The sequence below is a fragment of the Balaenoptera ricei genome, chromosome 1, assembly GCF_028023285.1.
Source record: "Balaenoptera ricei isolate mBalRic1 chromosome 1, mBalRic1.hap2, whole genome shotgun sequence".
NCBI classification, from domain to species: domain Eukaryota; kingdom Metazoa; phylum Chordata; class Mammalia; order Artiodactyla; family Balaenopteridae; genus Balaenoptera; species Balaenoptera ricei.
The window spans coordinates 159,051,259-159,078,082 of record NC_082639.1 but is presented as its reverse complement, the minus strand read 5'-3'; the positions used below and the strand labels follow the sequence as shown (position 1 = coordinate 159,078,082).

The following is a 26,824-nucleotide window of genomic DNA, read 5'->3' as shown; positions in this document are numbered from 1 at the left end:
ACCACTTCCCCTCAGGACCTCTCCTCCCAGGGCGGGGCCAAACTAGGGCAGACGCAGGGATGCTCTGTGCCCAATGCCTGGGCCGTTTGGTCTTTAGCAGTCTCTGGATACCTCCTCCCTCCGGCCTGGACTCTAGCCCCAATATAGAGAGTGGTGCCTGTTACCCCTCCTCCTCTGTGACACAGGGCAGAGGAGCAGGGACAAGATGTGGAAGCGTGAAATGTCCCCATTCTCTCAATCTCAGAACAACTCCTCCAGCATGCAGAGGGGCCTGGACAGGGGGCTTAGGCTGTGGGCTGGGAAGAAAAGTTAAGCTAGAGCTCCCAAAACAGGCATGATCTTCTAGTCTTCTTCCCCCTAAGCGTACTTGCTTCAAGCTTGTCCTTGCCTGGAATGTCACTTCGGGGGGAAAGAGACTAGAAGTCGGATTGAGGAAGAAAAGATTTTCCATACTGTGTCTCCTCCTACTTTCTCTCCCCTTTCTACTTGTGTCGCTTCCGGGAATTTGTTCTCCTGAGAATTTTTGCCTCCACCTGGAGAACTCGAAGCAGATGCTCCACCTGGGGAGTTGGGGAGAGCCACTGGAACCAACCGGCAGAATCCTTGTCCCCGACGGCCTGTTACTGACCCCTCTCTCTGAGTCTCCTCTGCTGGTGTCCAAACTCTATAGCCAAGACACACAGCAAATGCACCCATCCATAAACAGTGGATTTTCCAGAAAACTCAGAAAAAGCTCCAGGAAGTGCTGACTAGATGGCTTCAGTGGTGCTTCCCTCTCCCAGGGCAGGGCCACGCCGACCCAGGAGCCTCGGAGTGTGTCCCTTCTCTTGCTGGGCTTGTCCAGCAGACAACCTCTGTGGCTGCCCGCACCCTTCCCCCCTCCCTTCCCTAAACTCCTCAAGGCCAGAGAGGCCTCTCTTTGTCGCTGCCCAGCTAACTCTTAACTGCTTTGCTTCCTTTTTATTGTTTTCTTTTGTCCTGTTCCTGTTTGTTTGTGTTGCTGTTGGGCTCCGGGTAGGATGAACTTTTAGACCTTCAATTGCAAAGAAACCTAGAGTATTTGGATCAGCAGGTAGGCAGAGCTGGTGCCCCTTACCATCCCCCTGCCCTCCCTTCACGTCTCCCTGCTCCTCCCCGCCTTCTCATCCTCCATCCATTTGACAACCTTTGTTGGCAAAACCAGGACACAACAAAGTGGCTTATATTTGGTTTGCACCTTCACACCCCTTCTCTGCAAAGCCCTTTAGGGCAGCTGGGAGTTTCCTGGGGAAAGGAGAATTGTAAATTACCACATGAATAATTAATGTCACCGCCTATTTGTTCGACCCAGATGGAACTGCCCCCAGGGGGCAGGCGGGAATTTGCATTTTTGCTGGATAGAGTTGCAGAGACAGGGAGGAGCTCTGTGCTGGGGCCTAAGAGGCTGAGGATTTAGTTCAGCCTGAATCTGGGGAGTTAGCCTAGCCTATTCCACAGGTTGTGGTTAAACTCCACATTTTGTAAGCGAAGGACCACAGACCTGCCCTCCAATGATTTTTTAAATTATGGTAATTCAGTATATATGTTAGTTCCTCTGCAAAGTTCTTTTGCATACATGGCTCATGTTTTCCTGAGAATTCAGTGCTGTAGGCAGAGGGAATGTTATCAATCCAGTGTTACAGATGAGCATCCTGAAGAGGCAATGAGTGTCCCCTTGTGATGAAAGCAATCGGCTGCCTGGGTTCTCACCTTTGGCTACCTTGCCTTTTGAGACTATGGAGGCTGTGATACTGGGTTTAGACAGGCCAGGGGTCAATATGCTGGGCAATTTATATGAGCACATACTCATATTAAGATCTGTGCTACAAATCATGGGGGACCTGGATGTGTACCAGATCCAGGTGGAGGCAGCCTGGGGTGGTGGAAATAATAATGTTAGTAATAATAATAATAACAGTGGCAGCAGTTACCATAATTGGATGCTTCCTCCATGCCCTGCACTATTCTACGCATTTTACAGATCCTAACCTTTATAACAACTCTGCAACGTAGGTATTGTTATTATCCCCATTTCGTAGGGGATATGATGAAACTAAAGCCCAGAGAGATCAAATAACATTCCAAGGACACACAACCAGTGAACAACAGAGCTTGGATATGACTCTGAGCTTTTGACTCAGTTTACAGCTGAGGAAACATCTATCATGTGAAGAAGCTGGGGTTGAACCTCATCAGGATGCTTTTGTGCTCTTAACATTGCAGAGAGAACCATAAACTTGATATCAGAGGACATGGCTGCAACTGCTGGTGGTTCTAGTCGCGAGCCATGTGACCGTCATCTCACACGGTCTCGGTGTCTCAGTGAGCTCGTCCTCATGGGAGCCCTTGGGTACTGGGAAGCATGATATACACATTTTAATCAGCAGTGATGGCTCCTAGCCCTCAAGAACATTGCATTTTAGTCCCAGAAGGAGCATGTGGTGTTGACACCATAAGCATTCTAGTCTATGTGGGGATGACTCCCAGCAGGCCTTTCTCCCCGCAGCCCATCCACACCGCTGGCTTTCCAAGCATTCAGTGCAGATGGCAGGGCCCCTTCCTGGGGCCTTCTGCCCTCACAGAGGGGCTGGGGGCTTCAGAAATAACCTTTCAGAGGACCTCTTCCTAGATAAATGATAATACTCTTAAAAGGCAGTCTTGTATGATAAGAAGAGTCCAGAACGTAGCCAGACACGGCACTCTAGTTCCAGCTGTGCCATTTACAGGGATTTTTTTTTTTAAACCTTGGTCTCTCTGGGTCTTTGTTTTCTCAATCATGAGACGGACATTGTAGGACCTGCCCTTTCTGCCTCACAGAGTTATTGGGAGAGTCAAGTGAGAATGTATATGAGAGCACTTTGGCAGGCATTGATGAGGGCTAGTGATTGCTACTATGATTATTTTATTGTTCTTTTTCTTCCAAAACTCAAAAATATTAATTGACCATCCTTGACCCCAGTGCTATATATAAGGTACTGGGTTAGGTGCTTTCTCACAAAATTTCTCCAACATTTTGGAGAGACAGAAGGTGACACACAGGAATCCTCCTAGAGGCAAGGCCCACATGGGCCGAACGATCCTGAACGCCACAGCATGTGTGGGAGCAGGCCAGGGTGAGAAGACCCCCGCTTCCTTTATTGTTTTAGATCTACTGGTTGGGGAAGGAATGAGGTCTGTGGGTGACCAAGAAGAGCCTGGGCCTCCCTTGCCCTCTCAAAGCCTGATGTGTTGGTAGATCTGCCTTGTCCTACACACATACACATAAACACCACACACGGGACACAGGTATAACACACAGGCAGCAAACATAAACATACACATACCACATACAATCACACATACACCACACTGGCACACCCCGTACACAACAAACACAATCTCATTCACACACACACACACACACACACACACACACACACACGCACATGTGCATGCACAGCCTCTAAGAAGATAAGGGCTGACTTGAGTTCAGATCCTTACAGAAAATGCGGTTGATGTCCTGTTGACTTTTAACCATTTTGCAAAGACTCAACCTCATATTACAATTGCTCTTTTAAAAGCCTTTTAAATCACACTTTATATCATAGAAAAAATTCCCAACTGGGCTAAAGAAGTAGCAGAATCAGATCCTAGGAAAGCCTTTTAAAATGCTCTAGAGCCTGTGAATGGGGTTGGAGGGGTGCCCCTCGCCCTGTCTACAGCGTGCAGAAGCAAGGCTGCTTTGGGGCTGCCGTCTACACAGGGCAAGAGGGAAATATGTATGGGTCCAGCAAAGATTGGGAAGACAAGGGCAAAAAACGTGGGGGTTCCCTGAACCGTGACCTGAGAAGATCTGCCCTAAGGTGGCTCCGTCCCTTCCCTTACTCACTGCCCCTCCCCAAGAAGCTTTTCCTGCACAACTCCTCTCTGTCTTCTGCTGCCTTCTCCTGGAGATCAATTGAGTTAAAGGGACATAGCCAAGGACACTCCCTAATATGTTTACATTTGATGCTATCACACTGGAACCAGTGGGGGAAATGATGGCATTCCTGGTTGATTTGGTTGGCTCGTCCTCCCTCCCTCCCTGTCCCTCTCCCTCACCCTTCCTCTCTCCCTTTCTTTTTCATCTGGCAAATAGTCTTTCCCCCTCCATGTTCCTGATGATCCTTGAAGCATAAGGATAACGTGTTGGGAGAGCAGTGTTCCAATCTCTGGTGTCCCTTTAACGTGGCTTACGTGCTTTGGCCTCCTTGTTTGCTCCCTGGCGCCATCCCAGATTGGCATGGATGCTACCAGCCCAGCTCTGGAAACCGTGTTTAGCAATCCTTTGTACTCTAGAGCAGAGGTGGGCAGGGTTTGGGGAGAGAGATGTGTGCCTTCCCAATGTGACGGCCCATCCAAAGAGCAGGTCACATTTTCTTTAAAGTGGTTTCATTTAGTTCAGATTTTGGGAGATCGGACTTTCCAACTGCCTGTGTGGTCTTTGACCAAACCAGTGTGAGAAATGAGAGCTGGTCCAATGGGATGAGACCCACCACACTCAGGCACCCTGGGGAGGTGTCACTGGGCTGGGGCCTCTTCAGAGCCACAAGCGAGGGCACAGTGGCCTCCCAGCTCCCTTCTGTGGGCTTTCCTCAAGGGCAACTTCAGTGTGGGTCCTGAGACGGAGTTCACAAAGGGTGAGTGATGGGCAAGGCCAGGCAGAGGATGCTGGAGGCCACAGAAGGAGCTGTCCTTTCCTGTTTCCTGGAAAGCAAGCACAGGCGGGCGTGGGGAGACGTCTCTCTGTGGGTCTGAGTTTGAATCGTCTGTTCCTTCCTCTGCTGCAGATGAGTGAGAGTGAGACTCTCATCAGTATGGTGAACCGCATGGTGGAGAACTCCTCCCCCAGGGCCCAACTCTTCATGCAAGTAAGACCTCTGCCTGGCAGCATGGTCCCCGTCAACACCATTTTTCAGCTGCTTGTGCATGGTCGGTCCACCCATCAGGGATGAGTCCACTCCGCCTGCTCACCTGCCAGGCCTCATCTCCCAGGCTCAGCCTGGCCTCCCTCCTTTATTTTCACTGTGTCTCCTCCATTCTTCACGCTCATGGGTGAACCCAGGCCCATTTCCCAGACCATCAAAATAGGCAGCACTGACATCTCATGCCATGCCAGGGATCGCAAAGCTGCTTTTTAATCTTCGGGACTTCTCTTTCATGTTTGGTACCTTCTTAACAGTTGTTGGGGTGAAGGGCATGAGGGGTGTGATATGGAACCATCCAGTGACAGAGTTGTGTAGAATGTGCTATGGTTGCTGCATGTGTCACCAAGGGCAGGCGCCTTTGCTAGACTGAGAGACGCTTCTGGTTTAAGCGCAAGCCCTGGGGCTGGCGTTCAATCTAGTAGGGTGGTCGTTCTCAAATTCTTCCAATGCTCATTCTGTTCTCCCAGGTCTTATCCTTACCAAAAACAGCCAAGACTTAACTGCTGTTCTCATGGTTGTTACCAATAAGCCATTTGGGAGCTACACAGCCCTGGAGTCCCTCTTGGCAGTAGATTCTAGACCTTAGAGGAGAGGAGATACAGAGCACGAGTGAGCAGCATCTCTACCTCCAGAATCAGCCCAGGACAGTTGGGACGGAGCTTAGGCCGGGCTGTCCCACGCTTTCCTGCCAGGGGGCAGAGCACTAGCTCAGCCCAGGTCCCCAGAACAGATGCTACCTGAGGTGATGGAACCGTGGTCGGTGGCAGGAACGAGGCAGGAACGAGGCAGGATCGTCAGCTCTCCCGTCCCTACGTGCCCGGCCCTGGCTGTCCTCTGCTGTGGTAACCGGCCTCCTGTTCCTGCAGGTCCCTCCATACCCAGAAGTGTTCCGGGACAGCCTCCACACCTACAAGCTAAATGAGCAAGACACAGATGTAAGAGCAGCTCGCCCGCTCCCTCTGTCCACTCCAGCCCCCCCCCCCCCACTGCCCTCCTCATCCTCACTCTCCTCCGTGGGGGCTTTTCCTCCGTCCATCTCTCATCTTCTGTGGCCCTTCATACATTTGATTCCTGTCCTCTCTCACCGCAAAGACAACATTCTGCCTGAGCCTCCTCTCGTTCTTACCACCCACCCCTACCTCCCACCATGGCTGTGTGTGTTTCTCCACTGAGTTCGAGGCCCTCTTATCTACAGCGGTGGCATGTGCTTATTTCAGGAGCACAGACTTTGTTAGGAGGTAGAGCATGTAGTCCCCAGGTGCCTGGAAAGAAGAACGAGGCCTGGCTCCACCCTCAGGGAGCTTCTGGGCAGTGGGAGGCCCAGGTAGCAGCAGGTGGCAGCACAGGATTCATATGCTGAGCGGACGGTAACAGGGTCTGCAGGAGTGCAGGGCAGGGGGACCACGTGGGCTGGTGGAGGCCGGGGACAAAACAGGTGGCACGTGAGCTGGGCCTTGAAGTAAAGGGCCCAGAGGACAAGATTTGGCCCACTAGAAATAGCCAAGGGGGTATTTGAGGAGTGGCGTGGATAAAGGTGTGGACGCAGGAAAGCACAGGTCTTCCCAGAAGACAAGTTTGGCCTAACCTGCCTTGCCTGGGTAACAGATCTGCCCAACAGGCAGGGGAGACGCTCTGTACAGGCAAGGACCAGACCTCAGAGGGAGCCACCGTCAGCCATCCTGAGACTCTGGAAGGAGGAGGGGAGATCAGGGTCCTGTGGGACTAGGGAACCAGTTTACATTGTTCAGCGGTTTTGCTAAGACTGTTGTTCAGAAACCGGCCTACGCCTCTAATTCATACACACCTGGAGGCCTAGGAGGCGAGGCCGTGTTATCTCCTCAACCCCTTGTGAATTGGAACCCCAAGAGGACGGGAGTGCAGAAGCTTAACATTTGGCTCTCAGCCCTCTCCTCTCTCAAGCTGACTCGCTTCCTCAGAGAATAAATTTGTCTCCCCTCCCAATGGGTCTTTGGAGAGTCCCCCAAGGTGAAGACCATCTTCCCGTTCCCAGGAGCCTCCAAGGTCAAGGTGAAGGCCCAGGGTTCCTTGGCAGGGGAGAGGAGGTGGTATCCAGAGGCCAGGCCCTGCCAACCCAGTTCCCAGGTCCCCATCAAACCGTGTCCTTCACTCCCTTCTTTCTCCCTCCCTTCCCCCTTGGGGACCCCAGAAGCTGCTGGGCAAGTTGTGTGAGCAGAACAAGGTGGTGAGGGAGCAGGAACGGCTGGTGCAGCAGCTCCGAGCTGAGAAGGTGAGAGCCGTGGGGTGGCCCTGAGTGGGGCAGATGGGGGGCTGGCCCAGAGAAGGTGTGGGTTGCTATCTCCATCCTGACCAAGCTGATGAAGCTTTGCCCCTCCTTAAACTTCTGTCCTGCCCTTAATCAGACCTGCTGAAGCTCTTCTGGGGACCTTAGCCAGTGGGAGGGAAACCTCCACTAAGCTGCCTGGTTGAACCCCTAGGGCTCAGGCCTCTTGCTGCTGAAAGCCCGGGAGAGGAGATATCAAGGCTGCTCACAGCCATTCCCCTGCCTTTCTTCAGGAGAGCCTGGAAAGTGCCTTGATGGGGACCCATCAGGAGCTGGAGATGTTTGGAAGCCAGCCTGCCTACCCGGAGAAGCTGCTGCACAAGAAGGAGTCGCTGCAGAACCAGCTCATCAACACCCGGGTGGAGCTGTCTCAGGCAACCACGGTAAGGTGGGAGCTGGGTGTGTGCTCCCACCCCGGTCAGCGCCTGGGCAGGGGAGCCACCTCCCAGCCTGTGCTCCTCTAATTCCTGTTCTCCTCTGACGGCAGGAGCAGGGTGCTGTCTGCGAGGGGCATAAACAAAGACCTTAACACTGCCTTACAAAGAGGCAGCAAGTGTGCCGGCCTGCTCATCCCATTGAGTCTCCACCAGGGAGACTGGCTTGTTTCCCACAAGCCACATCTGCACCAGGATTCGTTCAGCACAAAGTGAAGTTGAGGGCCACTTATTTCCTTGGCTGCTCTAACAGCTTTGCTGCCCACCTTTTCCTCTCCCCTGGAGAACCAGGATACCGGCAACATGCCACCCTGGTTACTTCCCAGTAGACACAGGGCAGACCCTCTGACACAGAGAGCAGCAGCAAAAGCCCGAGGAAATTGTGGCCCAGAGGGAGGAAGGTCTCTAACCTCCAGAGAACAGGCACCCCCAGCTCTTTCCTTTTTGCCCTCTACTCTCTATCACCCAATCTGGGGAGAACAGGAGGGGTGTGAGAGTGAGATTAGCCCCTTTTGGCCTGCCTGCCATCCAGAGAGGATTCCGTTTTCCCTCTGTGTGGGCATGCAGTAGGCTGGGCTGTTGCACCTCCTAAAAGGCCAGTGTTTGGCTGTCATCAGAATGTCTCAGCCCTGTGCCCTCTCCCGTCCCTCTGCATCCTCCTCCCTGATCTGCCGGGCCCCAGGCCCTGAGGCAGGACAAGGAGGGGAGGTTTGGCAATTGCAGCTTCTCAGTAAGCCCTCCCCTTGCAGGCCCTGGCGAACAGCACCATGGAGTACGAGGGCCTGGAGGCAGAGGTCTCTGCCCTGCACGACGAGCTCTGGGAGCAGCTCAGCTTGGACCTTCAGGTGAAGAGGCCCACAGGCAGGCGGGGCTGCTGTGTGCTTCAGGCCCTCCTTTGTCATTTTGGCCAAAAGAGACCACGCTGGCTTCCTTTCTTGCTTTAGAAATTTCAGAGACTTATGACCAGGAGTTGGTCCTGAGATGAAAGGCAAGGTTCAGGGCCTCTTAAAACAGACTCTGAGTTTCAGGGTGAAGATAATGTGGGATCGTTCTTTAGTTCCATCAAATCATGGGGGAAGAAGAAAAGCTGAAGCATGGGAGACTTTAACAGATATATGAATGTAAACAAGATCATGATAAATACAAATCTCTCTCATGACATCGGAAGAGTACGCAGTGTGGGAGCCATCCACCAGGGAATTTTTAGGCGGGAAAGAGGCCTTTCTTTCTGGGATGGGTCAAAAACACTCTGCTTGGAGGCAGGAGGATGGACATTCCTGGGGCATTCGTCTTCTTTTCCTTCCTCTGTCTTTTCTCTTCCCAGGCTCTGCCCCTTCTCTAGCTCGCTTTGCAAGCCCTGTCTCTCTGATGCAGTTAACACCCTGGTTTCCCCCATTTTCCTCCTGTTTCCCTCCTGGTAACAAAACTTACCCACCCAACCTTGCAGCTTGTTAGGTGGGTGAGGTTAGGGGCCTCTGGGCCAGAGGCCCCAAATGCCACCATGTTCTGTGGGCAAGCCTCACTTTCAACGCAAACATTTTGGGAGGTAAGATAGCATCGTGGTCAGGAGCACCAGCTCTTGAGCCCAGATTCAGATGGTGGCCACACTGCTTACTAACAGATGGTCTTGGGCGTGAGCCTCTTCGCCTCTGAAGTGGAGACAACTGCTGTCCTTGCCTCGTAGAGGTGTTGTGCAGCCGCAGTGAGTTCATGTGTGCAAAGCACTCAGCACAGTGCCTGGTATAGGCGGGCAGGGTGGGGTGGGGGGCAGCGGGGCATGGAATGTTAAATAAAAGGTAGCTATTATTTTTCAAAGAGTGGGCACTGTAATTGAGTAGAATTCATGCGTATCAAACAGTCCCACAGTATGTGAAACAAGACAGTAAACCAGAAGCTCTTGCCCCTGGAAAACAGGCCACCATCAAGTGTCCACCTAGAGGGGCGTTCACTCCAAGACCACCCTGAGCTCCCCTGGGTGGGGGGCAGAATCAGAGGGACAGGTTCTCACTCTCTTCGTTCTGAGGCCACATGTTCACCTAAAAGTGCTCTTTGCTGTGACGGCAGAGCCCTCTCCTCCCGCAATTCCGGAAGCGGAAGAGGCAAAAACTGCCCGTGAGAAAGATGAGTGTGCTAGAGGGATGTGTGTGTGTACATGAGCGCGTGAAAGCTCCCGCCGGGACACTCCTTGGTAGCCACTTCCTTTGACCTGCTCTCTGGCTGTTTCAGAATGAGGTGCTCAACCGACAAATCCAGAAGGAGATCTGGAGGATCCAGGATGTGATGGAGGGGCTGAGGAAGAATAACCCATCCCGGGGCACAGACACAGCCAAGCACAGAGGTAGGCGCTCTCTCCACCGGCCTCCTGGCTCCTGGCCTCACCAGAAAAACCTCCAGTGTCTCTGGTCTCCATCCCATACCTGCCAACTCATACCTCTCCAGGCCCTCACACTGTGCTCAGAGCCAGTCAGGGCCTTCTCAGGGCTCCAGAAATTTCCCCCCTCCCAGAATAGACCAGATGTACCAGTCAGAGATGCTGTTGCCCTGATACTCTAGATTCCTCCCCAGAACAGGTCACAGAGCACCTGCACCTTCCCAGCCCCTAAGCCCATGGGCCCATTGGTGATCTGAGACCATTACCTTAATGTCTTCCTTCAGCCCAGGGACCTTGGGCTGGCTTTCTGTGACACCTTTGAGGTAGTGGTGTCATTTCCATCCATTATCTTTTCCTGCCCAGCTCGCCTCTCAACAGCCAGCCTGTGAGCCAGCCCGTTATAAGTCCCTTCAGCAGGCCCAGGTGGCCCTGAGACCCTAAATCCTCCCCTGCCTTCTCCACCTACAGAGCCCAGCCACACTCCAGGCCACACCCCTACCCCTTCCCTCATCTCTCTCCTCTTCTGTTTCCCCAAAGGAGGACTTGGCCCCTCAGGCACCTACAGCTCCAACAGCCCCGCCAGCCCTCTCAGCTCCACCAGCCTCACCAGCCCCCTGAGCCCTTTTTCATTGGTGTCTGGCTCTCAGGGGTCCCCCACTAAGCCCGGGTCCAATGAGGTAAGCTGAGATCACGGAGAAGAAGGTGGGTGGGGGAGGGAGGACTAGGTCCTCATTTGCCTGAAATTGTACCAATTCTGTGCCCATCTCTTCCCCAGAGGCCTGCAGTCCTAGTGCTTCATCTCTGTCTAAGATAGTCATTCTCACACCCAGTTTGGTGACCCTCCCTCCAGACTTCTCCTTTACTTGTTCTCATCTCCAACTGTCATCTTTAGTTGCCTTTCAGGGAAGTCTTCTTGAGCACCAGGATGGTTAGCAGAGACACCAAACACTTAATAGGAATTTAAATCTAGGATTGTTCTGCGGGTGAGAGGGCTGAGGGTTGGTGTGGGGGGCATTTGCCTAGTCAGTCAATCAGCAAGTGTTTTCTGAGGCTCTACTCTGGGCAAGCGACGGTATGAGACCCTCTCAGAAAGATGCCTGAGGGCCTTCACCCCACCCAGCATCCAATGGGGACCAAGACCCATTCACAGTGAATAACCCTCCTCTGGAACGTGGTGGCATATGTCTCAATACTGAGCCACGTGGTTCAGATTGTAAATGTTCTGATGTTCCAAAGAGAGGGTGGAACTTAAACTGGGCCATGAAGCATTGGGACAGGTAGAGGAACAAGGGAAAGGCATTACAGGCTGGAGAGCTGGCAGAAGCAAAGGTACAGGGGAGGGGTGTGCCCGATGTGATAGGGAGACAATGAGGAGAGAGCTTCAGAGAAAATGGGGGACCAGTGCACAGGTGGGGGCTCAGCAGAGGAGGGCCTTGTAGGCCAGGCAGGGTTAGCTCTGGAGGTGGCACTCCATCCAGGCGACGGGCGGGAGTTTGGTGGTCCAGGGCCCCGCCCCAGGCTCCAGCAATGTTGTCGTCTGCCTCTGCTAATGCTCTTTTCTTCTGCTCTCACAGTGGCTGCTCTTGTTCCTCCTAATGCTCTGGCTTCTCTCTGCCTCAGGAGCCTGGCCCCCCGCGGCCTCCCCTCCCCAAAGCCTACGTCCCCCTGGAGTCTCCTCCCACCGTGCCTCCACTCCCTAGTGAGAGCCGCCTCTGGCCATACCCCAACTCCCCTTCCTGGCATCGCAGTGGCGAGACAGCCAGGGGTCAGGTACCCAACACCCTTGGGTCCTGGAGGGCAGGGACGGAGGGAACGGGGCCCGGCAGGAGACCAAGTCATTGTCCCCTTTCCAGTATTAATTTTCCCACAGCTCAGCTTCTACTGGCCCTCTGTCAGACTCTGGGATAAGCAAAGGGATGGTTGAGATCCTCATACTGGTCCTGTTTCCCCTTTTTGCTTCCTGTGGACAATAAAAAATGAGTTGCTGCCCTACCCCATGGCAGCCCATGGCTGTAGGTGGTGGTTATGCCCCGCTCCCTACCAGCATGACCAGACGATGGAAATCCAGTGACACCCCCCCCACCCCCCACTGGTGCCATTCCAGTCCCTTCCTGCCATTGTCCACCTCAGACCCCAATCCTCCCATGCTCTCCCTCTCCCCTTGCCTGTGTCTCTGCCTTGTCTATGTCCTCTGAGTCTCATCAGCCCCTGAAGTGTAAGGATACAGACCCTTTTCTCCCCTGTTCTGGCTCCTTCTCTCACCTGGATCCCTAGCCAAGATCCAGGAGAAATATGCAGTTAGGCTTGGAAGAGGTTGCATGGTGAGTAGAAAGACTCCTAAAATAGGCTCAGCTACTTACTGGTAATATGCACAACCCTTGAGGGTCTGCCTAGTGAGGTGGGCAGAGCAGGTATCATTGCCTTGGTGTTACGGACAAAGAAAGGTGGTAGGACTTACCCATGCTCTGTAGTTGGGCCAGAGCTGGAGTTTCTGACCTCTGGTCTAGTCTCTCTGTACTCCCCTCACTGAGACTTAGATTCTTCATCCCCGTGGGAGGGGATGGCTCAGATGATGTCTGAGGTCCTTTCTAGTCACATGATTCTGTGAGACCACCACCTAAATGCCCTTTTCCTTCCCACAAAGCTCATCTTGTTCTTTTGCTCAAGTCTTGGGTGGGATCCCAACAGAATCCACAGGTATCCTTGGCCTTGTAGCCCCCTCCTCCAACCATTCCTCCTCAGGCTCACAGCAAGTCTGTGCTTTTCGTGTTTGCCAGGAGGACTGGTTGGGCTGAGGGATCTCCCTGATGGGCCTCAACGGAGGCCCTCTTGGAGGCCCTGAGCCCTCATTCCCCAAGAGGACCACACATTGGCCAGTCTTAAGGTGGCATGGGTGGGAGGCTCCAGTGCATCCTTGCCCACTTCCCAGCTGGCACACACAGTTTCCCTGCCCCATGTTTTTTCAAAGGTTTGCACTCCCACCACTGCAAAACAAAGAAACACCACCAGGGACCAAATTCTCAGTGGTCACTCTAGCACCATCCATCCATCTTCTTATCCCTTCTCCCTAGCCCAAGGCAAGCTATGAGCAAAGCAAGAAAGACCCCCACCAGACATCACCCCTGGACACTACTAGAGACATCGGCCTTGTGCCCACCAGGCAAGAGGTGGAAGCAGAGAAGCAGGCAGCTCTCAACAAAGGTACTTCCTGTTCCATCCTCCCCTGGAAGTGAGGCTAAGGGTCAGAGAAGAGCCCAGAGAGGTGCTCACATCCAAGGAGGTGCTTCCCCACCTGGGCCTCTCACCTCCATGGAGGGCGGGACTGAGCCTCTCTGAGAAGCAGGCTGCCCTGTGTCCCTTTTTATGGGACCCACTGGCTACTGTGTCTCCCTGCAGTTGGCATTGTGCCCCCTCGGACAAAGTCACCCACTGATGAAGAAGTGACCCCATCAAGGGTGGTGAGGAGGAGTGCCAGCGGGCTCACCAATGGACTCTCCTCCCGGGTGAGTGCACGCCCGCAGGCCCCGAGAGCTTGTGCAGGCCTGAGCTGGGCTGGGAGCCCAGGGGCCTCCGTGTGTCCAGCTATCTGTCACTGTTCAAGACACCCAGGGCTAGAGGAGGAAGGTAGAACAAGAAGGAAGAAGGCAAGCGGAGGAGTTCTCCTTCAGGGAGATGTCACGGGACAAGGAAGCTATGCATAATAAAGATATAAGAATATTTAACAAAATTATTGTAATGTGCCAGTGATGAAATACAAATGCAAAAGTCAGTGGTCAGAGTCAAATGTGCTGACCAGAGGCACCGTGTTAGTTTCCTGGGGTTGCTAGGAAGTTAACAAAACACCACAAACTTGGTGACTTAAGACAATAGAAGCTTATTCCCTCACCGTTGCAGAGGCCAGCAGTCCAGAATCAACGTGTCCGCAGGGTTGGTTCCTTCTGGAGGCTTGAGGGAGCCTCCATTCCATGCTCCTGGCTCTGGCTGTTGCTGGCAATCTTTGGCTTGTAGACGCATCCCCCCACCACCACCACCAACTGCTGTCTCCACCTTCACATCACCTTCTACTCTATGTGTCTTCTTTTTTTCTGTTTCTTATAAGGACACCCATTATTCGATTTAGGGCTCACCCTAATTGGAGATGATCTCATCTTGAGCTCCTTAACTTGATTACATCTGCAAAGACCCTATTTCCAAATAAGGTCACATTCACAGGTACTGTGGTTAGGACTTGGATATATCTTTTGGGGTCCACTCTTCAACCCATTACAGGCAGGCTTCCCAGAGAAGGGAAATTTTAAGGGATTAGGGCAGATGAAAAATCTGGGTGGGGGGGTGAGGCACCAGTCAGAGCCCCGTTCTCCCACTACAGCAGGAGCGCCCCAAGAGTGCTGTGTTCCCTGGTGAGGGCAAGGTCAAGATGAGCGTGGAGGAGCAGATTGACCGCATGCGGCGGCACCAGAGCGGCTCTATGAAGGATAAGCGGAGGAGCCTGCAGCTCCCGGCCAGCCCGGCCCCCGACCCCAGTGCCCGGCCTGCCTACAAAGTGGTAACGTCCTCCCAGCCCCCACAGGCATGGCCTGGCATCTGCCAACACTGCCCACGCCCAGGTCCCCACCAGCCTGGCCTGGAGGGGTTGCAGGGAAGGAGGAGGTCTTAGTCAGGGAGAGACCAGGAAGGACCCAAGCTGGGTGCCTGGGAGACCTGGGGGACGCTTGTCCCCCACTGGGCAGAAGAGATACTACAACAAGTGTTTCCTTTTTTTGTGTTTAAAGAAAAATAACTCACAAAAAGGAATGCCTTGATTATTTTGGCTGAAGTGAATTATACAAAATTCAGTTAACAGAGGATAGTACAAAATCTGTAACCTAGAAGTAGCCGTCACTTGTTTCTAGAGTATTTCCTATGTGCTTAACATTGGGCTGGGGGTTACTGAAGCTAATCATCATAGCTCACCATCACATGGCACAATACAACTCACAATCCCTTTCATGTTATTTCATTTAGTCATTTCAAGGATGCTGGATTAGAAAGTATTACCCCCGTTTTAGAGATAGGGAAACAAAGTCATGAGAAATTAAGGGATCTCTGGGCCACACAGCTATTAAGTGCAGAGCTGGGAGTAGCCCAAACTATTGGCCTAATTTTTCTTTCCATTAAATTTCAGAAATACAAGAAAAATTATGGCCCATGAGTCCTGCCCTCAAACACTTTACATTCTAATTGGTGGACTGGAACTTCTAACATATGAAAAAATTAGAGATCAATATAAGACACACTGATTCAGTTGCCCAAAATATTATATATGGCCCAGGATGTGAACACAGGTACAGCAGCATGGGGGCAGAAGACAGTGATGAGATTTCACCTTGGGGCCCTTGCAGGTGAGCAGGCTTTGGACAGCAGCATGGAAGAAGGATAGCTCAGCAGTGGGGGGTGGCCAGGTCAGGCACGCTAGGCAGGGACAGTGAGGACACGGGCATGGTTAGGGCTGCGTGGAGGCGTGGGTAGCAGTGGAGGTGCTGCTGGCAGTGGGACAGAGGCCCTGCGTGGTCACGACGGTGCTGCCGCCTAGGTGCGCCGTCACCGCAGCATCCACGAGGTGGACATCTGCAACCTGGAGGCAGCTCTGCGGGCAGAGGAGCCTGGTGGGCAGGCCTACGAGACACCACGGGAGGAGATTGCCCGGCTCCGCAAAATGGAGCTGGAGCCCCAGCACTATGATGTGGATATCAGTAAGGAGGTGAGCAGAGTCCAAGAGGGGCCGGGCGGGGGCAACCCCAGGAAGGGATAGAGGCGGTGACCTCGGCCCCTCCACAGCTCTCCACCCCGGACAAAGTCCTCATCCCTGAGCGGTACATTGACCTGGAGCCTGACACTCCCCTGAGCCCAGAGGAGTTGAAGGAGAAGCAGAAGAAGGTGGAGAGGATCAAGACGCTCATTGCCAAGTCCAGGTAACAGGCCTTCGGTGAACCTCCACTTCCTCTACCCACCCTGGCTCCTGGGGCACCTGGGGCACTAGTGCCACGGAATCCAGTGTCCGGACTCATGAGGTTGGGGTTCCCGAGCCTCCTCAGCAGAGAGCAAATGGAAGCAGTGGTTCCAGGCAGCGGACCGGGCCCAGGCACATGGCAGGGTTGGTGACGCTGCCATCGGTGCCAAGAAGACCTACTGGGCTCGTGCACGTGCTGTCATCAAGACAAACTGATGGGTTGCTCTCTGGTGACTTCTTTTCCCTGTCAAGCGTGCCCTAAATGTTCACTTGACCCTTCTAATTCATTTCTAAACGGTGCAGGTAGGGGTCCCAACACACATTTTGCTAGGGTCCCACTCACCCCAGGAGACAGGCTTGCTGGGAACCGGAGCCTGCACATTCACAGGCCCCTGGATCCCTGCCAACCTCAATCTGCAGGCCCCCAAGCCAGTCGGACCATCCTGTCCCGCCCTCCATTTCTGTGTGTCTGTGCCTCTTTAGTATGCAGAACGTGGTGCCCGTCGGCGAGGGGGAACTTGTGGACGTGCCCCAGGACTCAGAGAGCCAGCTGCAGGAGCAGGAGAAGCGGATTGAAATCTCCTGTGCCCTGGCGACCGAGGCCTCCCGCAGGGGCCGCATGCTGTCTGGTGAGAGGGGCTGGGCCTCGCTCCTCCAGGGAGACCGGCTGACCAGGCATAGGGGAGGTAGTGCAGTGTGGCAGGGGGCCAGGGACAGAACAGGGAGATGTTCCTTGAGGTCAGAATGAGCACTTATTGAGCGCCAGGGGCTGTGCTAGTCTCAGGGGGTGCAAAGGGGCCAGAGTTGCCGACATCTGGGAGCTCAGAGCCAGGATGACCCGCCTAGCTGCTGGATAGAGGAATGGCCAGAGGCCATGCGGGGAGCGCAGGGAGCCATTCTACCTGGGCAGGTCCAGGAAAGGCCCAGAGAAGAGGCGATAACTGAGCTTGATTGGAAAAGATGCAAGTATGTACCAGTGGTGGAGTGAGGGCCAGGTATTCCAGGGTATTCTCTGACTTCCCATTCGTGCTGCATGCAAACAGCAGGAATGAAAAGGGAAGATGGTACAAGCAGCCAATACAGTCACCGCCTTGGCTACTGACCCAAACCCACTTTTCTGCTAAGAAAAGATGAGTACAAGGAACTGACTTCACACTGATACAAAGGCTAGTGGGTCTTAGTGGACACTATGGGGTTGCAGCCAATAGGATTCACTTCCCCTCAGCTTGAGGAGAAGCACCCCGGAATAGAGGAGAATGTAATTGGGAAGAATAGAAGAGACCCTATGAATGGGAGGCTTTGAGGTGGAGGAAGGACAGTGGTTAAGTAATTAAGCATGGGAGACAATATTCCCTCCTCCTGAACACGAAAGGTGCTTAGGAGGGAGAGAGAGAGGGAGGGTTCTGAAGACCAGTCCAGACGAATGCCCTGGATGGATGCCAGGCTTGTGATGACTTTGGTTGAGGGGGCAGAGACAGGTTGTGCCGGCCAGAGTTATGGTAGCCTGGGCAAGTGTCAGATTAGAATCGTGGCTGGACGCACAGAGGAAGGAATGGCGTTTCGTGTTGGTGACTCGGAGGGTTTCAATTTTTGCTCTTTGAGGCTCCATTTCCTCATCTGTAAAATTCAAATAAAAATACCTGTCTGGCGGTGTGAGGATGGAAACAAGGTGTGCTAAGCACCTAGCACCGTGTCTGTCACCCAGTAACTGCTCAATAAATGCTAGCCGGCTGTAGTAGAGGTAGTGCTGGTGCTGGTGGTAGTATTAGTTGAAACAGCAATAGCTAAAGTAGAAAGAGAAATGTTTTGTGGGTTTTCTAGCTATTTTAAATATGGATATTTTCAGAAACCAGAGGGTTTTAGGCTACAGCAAAGGGGATTTAAGTAAGCGTTAAGGAAGAACCTACTAGCAGTTGGCATATAAATGGACATTAGAATGGGTGGCCAGGGAAAGCCCTTGGAGATACTTCAGAAACAGGCTTTCAGTTGGTCAGAAGTTGAGGGCAAGAGAAGGGATGGGCTTCAGAGAGCCCCATCTTGCAGCCAGAACCAGAAAGCAGCAGAACCAGTTTGGCTACAAGGAGGCTTCTGTCAACCGCCCTCGAAGCTTCCAAAGGTCAAATTCCACATGCTCTGGGCAAAAGTCAACTTCCTATTTCAAGGGTTAGAGCATACAGCACTGTTAAAACTTCCCTCTGCCCCTTCCCCTGTCCCAGCCCCTGGCTCTCTCTTCTATAGCTCCCCCGCCAAAGGTGCCATGAAAACAAAACCCACCCTGGCTCTTCAGATTCCCCCTTGATACACATGGGCTTATATTTCAGGGTCAGTGTGCTGAAAGCAAATGGTCACCTTGCTTTTGCCAAGACCCCAACTATTTAAAAAATGGCTGTGGCAGGGCCAGACCTCAGACTTAGCCCACTGTCCCCACCACCCCTGGCCTATGGCCCAGATTCCCAGAGCCGCAGTTCTGCCAGGCACAGCAGGCGCTGTGGGGGAGGGGGGGAGCGCTGGGCACAGGGGGCATGAGGACAGTGCAGCGGGCAAGGGACGTAGTTAGTGCCTGAGTGGGGGTGTGTGGCGTGGATGCTGTGGTCGGTGGCGAGCTTGTAGCAGTTGTTGGTATACCTGGTGTGCAGTATCTGGGAAGATGCGGCAATTTTCAGTTTGTATGTGTGGCGTGATGTCATTGCAGTGTCTGTATTGGGTAATGGTTGTAGACACATATGTATGGGTGCGTATGCACGCATGTTATGTGTGGGTGGAGGGAAAGTGTGAGTACAAATATAGGAGTGTGTCTGTGTGTGCAAAACGTCTATGGGTGTTGTGCGGAGACCCATTATTTATGAGTACAGATGGTGTTTGGGAAGCTGTTGACGTGAGTGTACAATACGTGGGTGGAGGTAGTGCTTATGAATGCGCATATTTACGTGTGATAGGCTTTCTTTGCAGTATGAGGAATGATAAAGAGTATTTGTGTATATGTTGCGCACAGTGTATGTACTGCACATTTGTGAACACACACCTGTCTGTGCAGGATGGAGAGAGCACAGCCTCATGAATGTGAGTACATGTGACCGATTATGCCTGCAGATGTGGTAGCACTTGTGAACACACAACTGTAATAGCACATCTGTCCACTGCCTATCCACTGCATATGTGAATTTATTTTGATGGATATATTCCTAATGTGTTTAGTATTTTTCTGACTTCTTAAAGAGGTTATATTTAGCAATCAATCTTTCTTGCTCTCGCTCATTTAGTATAATTATAAACATCCTTATTTTGCTGACCTCTGTGGAAGAGATGCCCTTGGGGGCTGTAATCCATACAGATCTGTTTGTAGCCCTGCTAAATGCTACCAAACTGTTACACTTTTTTTTGGTAATACATCTTTATTAGAGTATAATTGCTTCACAATACTGTGTTAATTTGTGTTGCACAACAAAGTGAATCAGCCATATGCATACATATATCCCCATATCTCCTCCCTCTTGCGGCTCCCTCCCACTCTCCCTATCCCACCCCTCTAGGTCGTCACAAAGCACTGAGCTGATCTCCCTGTGCTATGCTGCTGCTTCCCACTAGCTAACTATTTTACATTTGGTAGTGTATATACGTCGATGCTACTCTCACTTTGCCCCAGCTTCCCCCTCCCACCCCGTGTCCTCAAGCCCGTTCTCTATGTCTACGTCTTTATTCCTGCCCTGCCACTAGGTTTGTCAGTACCAGTTTTTTGGGTTTTTTTAGATTTCATATATATGCATTAGCATACAGTATTTGGTTTTCTTTCTGTCTTCACTGTGCATGACAGACTCTAGGTCCATCCACCTCATTACAAATGACTCAATTTCATTTCTTTTTATGGCTAATATTCCACTGTATATATGTGCCACATCTTCTTTTTCCATTCATCTGTTGATGGACACTTAGGTTGCTTCCATGTCCTGGCTATTGTAAACAGTGCTGCAGTGAACATTGTGGTACATGACTCTTTCTGAATTATGGTTTTCCCAGGGTATATGCCCAGTAGTGGGATTGCTGGGTCATATGGTAGTTCTATTTTTAGTTTTTTAAGGAACCTCCATACTGTTCTCCATAGTGGCTATTATCAATTTACATTCCCACCAACAGTGCAGGAGGGTTCCCTTTTCACCACACCCTTTCCAGCATTTATTGTTTCTAGATTTTTTGATAATGGCCATTCTGACCAGTGTGAGGTGACACCTCATTGTAGTTTTTTTTTTTTTAATAAATTTATTTATTTTATTTATTTATTTTTGTCTGCGTTGGGTCTTCGTTGCTGTGCGCGGGCTTTGTCCAGTTACCGTGAGCAGCGGCCACTCTTTGTTGCGGTGCGTGGGCTTCTCGTTGCTGTGGCTTCTCTTGTTGCAGAGCACGGGCTCTAGGCGCATGGGCTTCAGTAGTTGTGGCGCACGGGCTTAGTTGCTCCGTGACATGTGGGATCTTCCCGGACCAGGGCTTGAGCCCGTGTCCCCTGGATTGGCAGGCGGATTCTTAACCACTGTGCCACCAGGGAAGTCCCCTCATTGTAGTTTTGATTTGCATTTTTCTAATAATTAGTGATGTTGAGCATCTTTTCATGTGCCTCTTGGCCATCTGTATGTCTTCTTTGGTGAAATGCTTTAAAATTATTATGTCTACTTTTTACAGAAGATTTTCTCTCTTCAGTTGTGCCTTATATAGATGTCAGTGGGCCTCTCAATTCCTCTCTCTCGCTCCTGATTTTCCTGTTTCTAATCTCTCATGGGCTAGAAACTCAGCAAGTCAACATATATCAGAATTGTGTGTAAATAAGTGTAACTGGACTCCAAGGAGCTCTTCAATGAATAAATTTGTAAGAGCTTCACTGCATGTACATTGTAACATCTATTTGGCTTCCTTGAGATCTTCCTTGCTTAGGTTTTGATTTTTTGACTCTTTTAAAAGTTGAAGTTGCCAGACAACTAACCATTATCTGTGATACGGACAATGCACACAAATGTGTGTTTTGAAAGAGTTTGTGTATGTGTTTGTATGGCAAGTTACAAGTGTGTTGGGTCATGTGCAAGGCACAGGTTCAGAAGTGCCCATACACACACATCTGAATTATGTGTGCTGAGTAGAAAGGTTTGGTATTGCTGGATCCCATGCACAGACTGTGGATCACTTCCCGTCGGGGAGAGCACTGCGTGTCTTATGTATGTATGTCGGCGAGTGTAGATATGCGTGGGGCTGCATTGGCCCTTTCTCTTGTGCAGAGGCCAGGGAAGGTGATGAGGTCCAGGGTCGGGTGGGAGCAAGGGACTGGGAAGTTCAATGCCAGGATCCCTCTCTTGGGGGAAGCACAGTGTGACCCTGGCTGAGGTCTGGTTCTTCTCTGAGCCTGAGTGAGGATGCTCTCTCACAGCTGCACCAAGGGTGCACCAGGGTCTGGAGACGGTGCAGAGCTTGTTCCTAACAATACGACTCCCCTTTCCTTGTCCTTCATTTTGCTGTTCTCAACATGAAATAATAATGATAATAGAGTAAAATCTCATTAATTCGAATGGCAGCACTTTAAGGCCTTTAATGATCTGTTTAGGGGTGGATTGGAATTTGCCTTTCCTGGATTGATGAAAAGAGATAGTAAGTGACTGTGGGGAATCGTTTCTGAACCCTCCAGCCTAAGTTAACCGACTGGCTTGAAGCCTGTCAGAAACCTCTGTTTGCATGGAATTGATAAACACGGTGATCACTTGGATTGAGTCATTGAATGAGGGCCTGATGATTTGGATTAGTGTGATTTTACTGCACTATTAATCATTATCACTAGCGATATCACTGCCTATGAGGTGCCATCCCTCATTCTGTTCCACAGTCGTGGAAAGGTACGTGTATCTCCCGGTTGCAGGGATGGAAGGGGAGCCCTGGGCTCAGAGGGGCTGGGCCTCGCCCACAGTCACACTGGTTCTCAGCAGAGCCTGGATTGGGCCAGGGCTCCTCTGGGGCCCCATGCTCTCCTCCATGGCACCCCTGGAACCAGGCCAGCTCTGCCTCAACTTGAACAAGTTCCCAAACTCAGCTCTCCTTCTGCTTGCCTCCTGCCTTGCTCCCGCGCACCGCACGGAGGGGGGCCTCGCTTGCTCTGGGTGCCCAACCTACCTCCTCCCACCCCCGGCCGCCCCTATTCACTTCCCTGTTCATTTCTGTTTCCAGTGCAATGTGCCACCCCAAGCCCTCCCACCTCCCCTGCCTCCCCGGCTCCACCAGCCAACCCCCTATCGTCTGAATCCCCACGGGGCGCCGACAGCAGCCATGCCATGCGGGTCTGAGCTCTGACGTAAGCACTTTTCTACTGTATTTCATCCAGCCCAGGGAGCGGGACCCCCTCCCTCACCCCCGTTGAGCCATCTGCACCCTCTTGTTCCGCCCGGCACTGCTTCTCCCCTCACCCCAGTGCCCCTTGCCGCTCTTCCCCTTCCATCCATCTGCTTGAGCCCGCAAGCATCCCCACGCAGTGTCGGGCTAGAGCCGGCTGGCAGGGCCGCTTCTTGGATGCTGCAGTGCCAGTGGCTTTGCTTCTCCAGAAGCAGACGGGAACAGAGCTGAGGCCTCTCCTGTCCGCTGTCTGAGGGACTGCCCTGACTCCCACCCCTGCACTTCCTGTCGGCCAAGAAGCCTGCCATCTGTGGAGATACACAGCAGTCCTGCCTCAGAAGCCCCCAGAAGCTGCTTGTCCCAGATCTTATTTCTCCCAGATCACTCCCAGATCTTACTGTAAATTAAAATAGCACTGGGAGATTCTAGGCAAAGGCTGTGTCCCTTCTTTCCCCCTAGCACGCAGCTGCTCAATATCAGGCAAGTGAACAAGAATTGACTTCTACTCGTTTGTTCCCCTCTCTCAGGGTTGAGGGGGTGGGTGGGTTTCCACAGGTTTTTGCAAGGCAAGACTTCTCTCTGGGGAGGGTGGGCTGGAGGGTCTGCCCCTCTGTGCAACGCTTTTCTCACCCGCGTCTCTCTCCTCCAGTGCAAGCCCTGGCCGAGGCCAACGCGGTGAAGCTCCACAGAGCCACGTTCTGAAGCCCGCCTCTGCCCATCCTGGCCCCCTGGCCCCCCGCCCCTGTGCTCCCATGGGAATGCCACAGAGAGCCAGGCTGGGGGCCGGGGTTCTGCCGAGAGGAGCACGGATGCCTCAGTGTCCACATACCCACGGCGCCCGGCCCTGAAGTCCTCGCTGCTCAGACGGTGGTCCTAGGCCAGGGCGTGAGATGGTGGGGTGAGGAGCGCCATCCTATCTGATGCCCACGGCACAGGGAGCCTAGGTCTGGCTCTGGCTGGGGTTGTGATGGCCCTACTGGAACATTCCCTGATGGAGAAGATGCCCTGGTGGGGAATGCGCCCTGGGCTATCTTAGGTTAGGACTCCTCTCTTGACACCGAGAACAGCACCCACCATCACCCTCTTCCCCCATCACCCCTGCCGTCCTGCCCCAGCTGTGCCCAGGGTCTTGGCACATCTCTGCTTATGGGTGCTCCTTTGGGGTCCAGTGGAGGCTGACCACCCTGCCTGAGCCAAAGACAAGATGATGAGAGATGGGGAGAGGCTCCTCGGCTCCCAGAAGACAGTGCTGGCTGTGGATAGAGAGCAGCAGGTCTGTGCAGTGTCTGAGGGCAGGTTGAGAAGGGTAGCAGAGAGAGAGGGAGAGGTCTCAGGAGAGTGGGAGGAAAGGGAAGCAGCAGGACTCATGCGCAAGTAGGAGGAGGAGGACGGAGATGAGAAGGGGTAAGGGATTGGTTTCCCCAGGGTGGAACCTTAGGTTAGTGCCAAGTATAGTGCCAGCTGTTGGCTCTGCTTCTCCCACCTCGTCCCCAGGATCAGCGGGGCTGCCAGACCGAGGACCTGCCATGGAGCATACTGCTGTGGGTATGGAGGTGTGAGCTGAGGGGCCGGGCAGCAGCAGTCTGGGAGATGGCTCTTTCTAGGTCTGGGCCTGGTTCTGGGGTCAGGAGCAGAGAGAAGGACCTGTCTTACAGAGGGTGTGGTCAGCCTTGGGGCCTTTCCTAAACATTTCTGTGACATTATCTTGTCTCCCTTCCCCCTGAAATGTGCTGTGGGCCAGCTGAGCGTGTGCCCTGGAAAGAGGGAATGTGGCCTTAGTCTGTAGGCCGGATTCTGGGGCCCTACCCTGGCATCCCAGGCATTGCAGGCATCCCAGATGAGGACAAGTTGAGGCTGTATGGAAGGTCTCCCTTCTAGCTTGGCTCACTCACAACCCACCTACCCAGGGAGCCAGTAGTGGAGAGACAGAAGCAAAGCCCATTCTCCGTATGCTCCACCCACCTTCAGATGAATGTAGCCAGAGAGGATGGAGGAGAGAGAGTGAAGCTGAAAAACCTTGGCCCCTAGGCCTTCTCTTTGCCAGAGTTGCTGCCCAGAGACTTCAGTCTGACCTCCAGCGGCCCCAAGAATGATTACTTCACCTTCCAACAATTCCTCTCCACTCCTTCGTGGCTGGGACAGTTATGGTTCATATGCAAGTAAAGTTGACAATTCACTCAACAAATATTTACTGAGCACCTTTTATGTACCAGGCACTGTTCTAGGTGCTTAGGATATTCTCATGCTTCTGAGGGTTTACAGACGGGATTCCACTTACCTTCACTTCTAGCAGGTTTTTTGAACATGACCCTTGGCTGCAGTTCCCATCTTCAGCACAGCTCAAGCACCCCAAACCTGTCCCTTCCCCGCGCCCCCCCAGACTGGCAGGTGGGATTGGCTCCCAGGCAACCGTCTCTCCCTTCTCCATCTTCTCCCACACCTTATCCATCCATAAGAGACAGATTTTTCAGGGCCTTCCATGCCTTCCCCTTTCTTTGTCTGTCTCTCCTTTTTTTTTAAGTGATATTTTTAGAAATACATGTAAAATACCAAGGATTAATGTCTGCCCCTCTGCCACCTCTCTCTCACCTCTTATTTCATAAAGCTGGCTCTTTATGTTGCTTTACATGCCTTAATATATGTTTTATGAAGATTATACATATTATAGATGTATATGTAATATATATATATATATATTTGTTTGGATGTCTGATCCTTTACTAGAACTCCTGCCCAGGCCCATTTTCTCTCCTTTACTTTCCACATCATTCCTAGCATACTGCGGCCATACCCCATGCCTTTTGATCCAAAGAAGGGGAGAGGAAAGACTTATTTTAAGACAGATCTATTTTACGCTTTTGTTATAAAAGCAAATCTATTTTCAAAATGTGCAATGTCTGAATGGAATTGGCAAATGATATGAGGAGACTGGGACGGCTGCCTCTAGGTCCAACCCTCCACCCTTCCCTCCTCCTCGGCAGCTTCCTTCCTCCCATTCCCCAGTCTGCAAAGGGCTGGTCCCCAGAGCTCACCCGGAGAGGATCTTGCCAGGGCAGGACATTCTCTTGCAAGTCCTGGTCTAAGGATTTGATTACACTGTCAACTTTTGATGACCCTCTAGGGTTATTGGGTGTGAACCCTCTTCAAGGAAATGTTTACAGTTGTGTGCACAAAAGTACAGCCTCGCAGGCACACACCCCCCAGATGTGCTCCTGGACCACCTCCTTTATCACCCTGCTGGAAAGGGCAGCCTACGCCAAACAGCACTGAGAATGTCAGTCTATTCTTTGATGGACCTAGAATATTTCGCAACGGCCAAAGGAAACGGTTTGGCATCACGGGTCCTTCGGGGCAGATACATTCAAGTTCCTTGGGCTTCTCACACTCCTTTTCACTTGATCCCTCACTGGTCCGGGTGACACCTATGGCATCTGTCTCCCTCTGTGACCTTTCTTCTGGGGGCCATTGTTAAGGGGATGGTACCCCAGTCTGGCATCCAGACTGCGAAGTCAGCCCAGAGGGTCCCACGGACAAGGTACATCTCAGACTTGCCAAGGACTTTCTTGCTGCTGGGGCTCTGAACTAAGCCAGCTCAGCCTTCCAAACTGCTTATCGACTATTGAAGTGGGCAAGGGGCTCTTGCCTTGCAAGAATTTGGGCAGAATGGATGTCTTTTGTCCAGATCTGGAATCAAGGGTTTTGGAGTCTAGCACAGAGCTCCTGGCCAGCATTTGAAGCCTGGCTTCCCACTTTGACATTTGCTGGCACCCTATTCCCAGCCTAAAGCATCTCGCTATGAATGAAGGGGGCCTAGATGGAGGCCCAGGGCAAAGTAACCAACCTGGTGACAGCCCTGGTTACTAATCTAGGGCCTTCCCAATTAGCACATTACCTCCCTCATCAATAACCAAGAGGCTGTAATCAAATACTAATACTGTCACTTTAGAGTTTTTCTGAGGTTGCAAGCTGTGCGCACTTGCTCGCCTTCCTTGGTGAGAGGGATGCTCTTGGAGCAGGGCTGACTATAGCAAGACAGAATTAATTCCTTTCCCTTTAGGTATCCCCCGACAACCTGGCAGCTCTTCAAACTAAGGAAAATATGAAATATACATATATATATATACACATATATCTATTTATGCACATATTGGGGCCAATTTGATTTGCTAGTATTAGACAATAAACCATACAAGGAAATTTATGACTCAGTGTCTTTATTTAGTATAAAAGTGACCTTAGAAGAAGAGTTAAGTTTAGATAAACAGAGGGCATCTCTGTCAGGGGACCAAACAGCCGTACCAGCCCCTTAGCATCTTTCTAGCCGACGAACCCTTCCCCAGGGAGGGGCTGTCCTGAGTGACAGGCGGGAGTTGGCTTCCCTCTCAGCAGCATTCTTTTTAGATATAG

The 26,824-nt window shown here is 52.1% G+C and overlaps 1 protein-coding gene across 23 annotated transcripts in view; it reads left to right on the top strand.

Annotated features, from left to right (window-relative positions):
• PLEKHA6 (pleckstrin homology domain containing A6) overlaps nucleotides 1–26,614 on the top strand; it is a 120,754-nt gene extending 94,140 nt beyond the window's left edge. For 12 of the 23 annotated variants that reach the window (XM_059939889.1, XM_059939917.1, XM_059939897.1 and 9 more), the window contains 13 exons: nucleotides 4,827–4,907; nucleotides 5,831–5,899; nucleotides 7,132–7,212; nucleotides 7,500–7,649; nucleotides 8,450–8,545; nucleotides 9,927–10,038; nucleotides 10,609–10,748; nucleotides 13,143–13,272; nucleotides 13,468–13,574; nucleotides 14,441–14,617; nucleotides 15,644–15,811; nucleotides 15,889–16,022; nucleotides 16,544–18,508. In XM_059939889.1, the coding sequence (XP_059795872.1) occupies nucleotides 4,827–4,907; nucleotides 5,831–5,899; nucleotides 7,132–7,212; nucleotides 7,500–7,649; nucleotides 8,450–8,545; nucleotides 9,927–10,038; nucleotides 10,609–10,748; nucleotides 13,143–13,272; nucleotides 13,468–13,574; nucleotides 14,441–14,617; nucleotides 15,644–15,811; nucleotides 15,889–16,022; nucleotides 16,544–16,808 (1,710 nt within the window). In that variant the 3' untranslated portion in view covers nucleotides 16,809–18,508. Of the gene's footprint in view, nucleotides 1–4,826; nucleotides 4,908–5,830; nucleotides 5,900–7,131; nucleotides 7,213–7,499; nucleotides 7,650–8,449; nucleotides 8,546–9,926; nucleotides 10,039–10,608; nucleotides 10,749–13,142; nucleotides 13,273–13,467; nucleotides 13,575–14,440; nucleotides 14,618–15,643; nucleotides 15,812–15,888; nucleotides 16,023–16,543; nucleotides 18,510–22,255; nucleotides 22,380–23,066 lie in introns of those variants that run through there. The other 11 variants (XM_059939940.1, XM_059939756.1, XM_059939828.1 and 8 more) reach the window with 9 other exon arrangements.
• The last annotated feature ends 210 nt before the right edge of the window (nucleotides 26,615–26,824 follow it).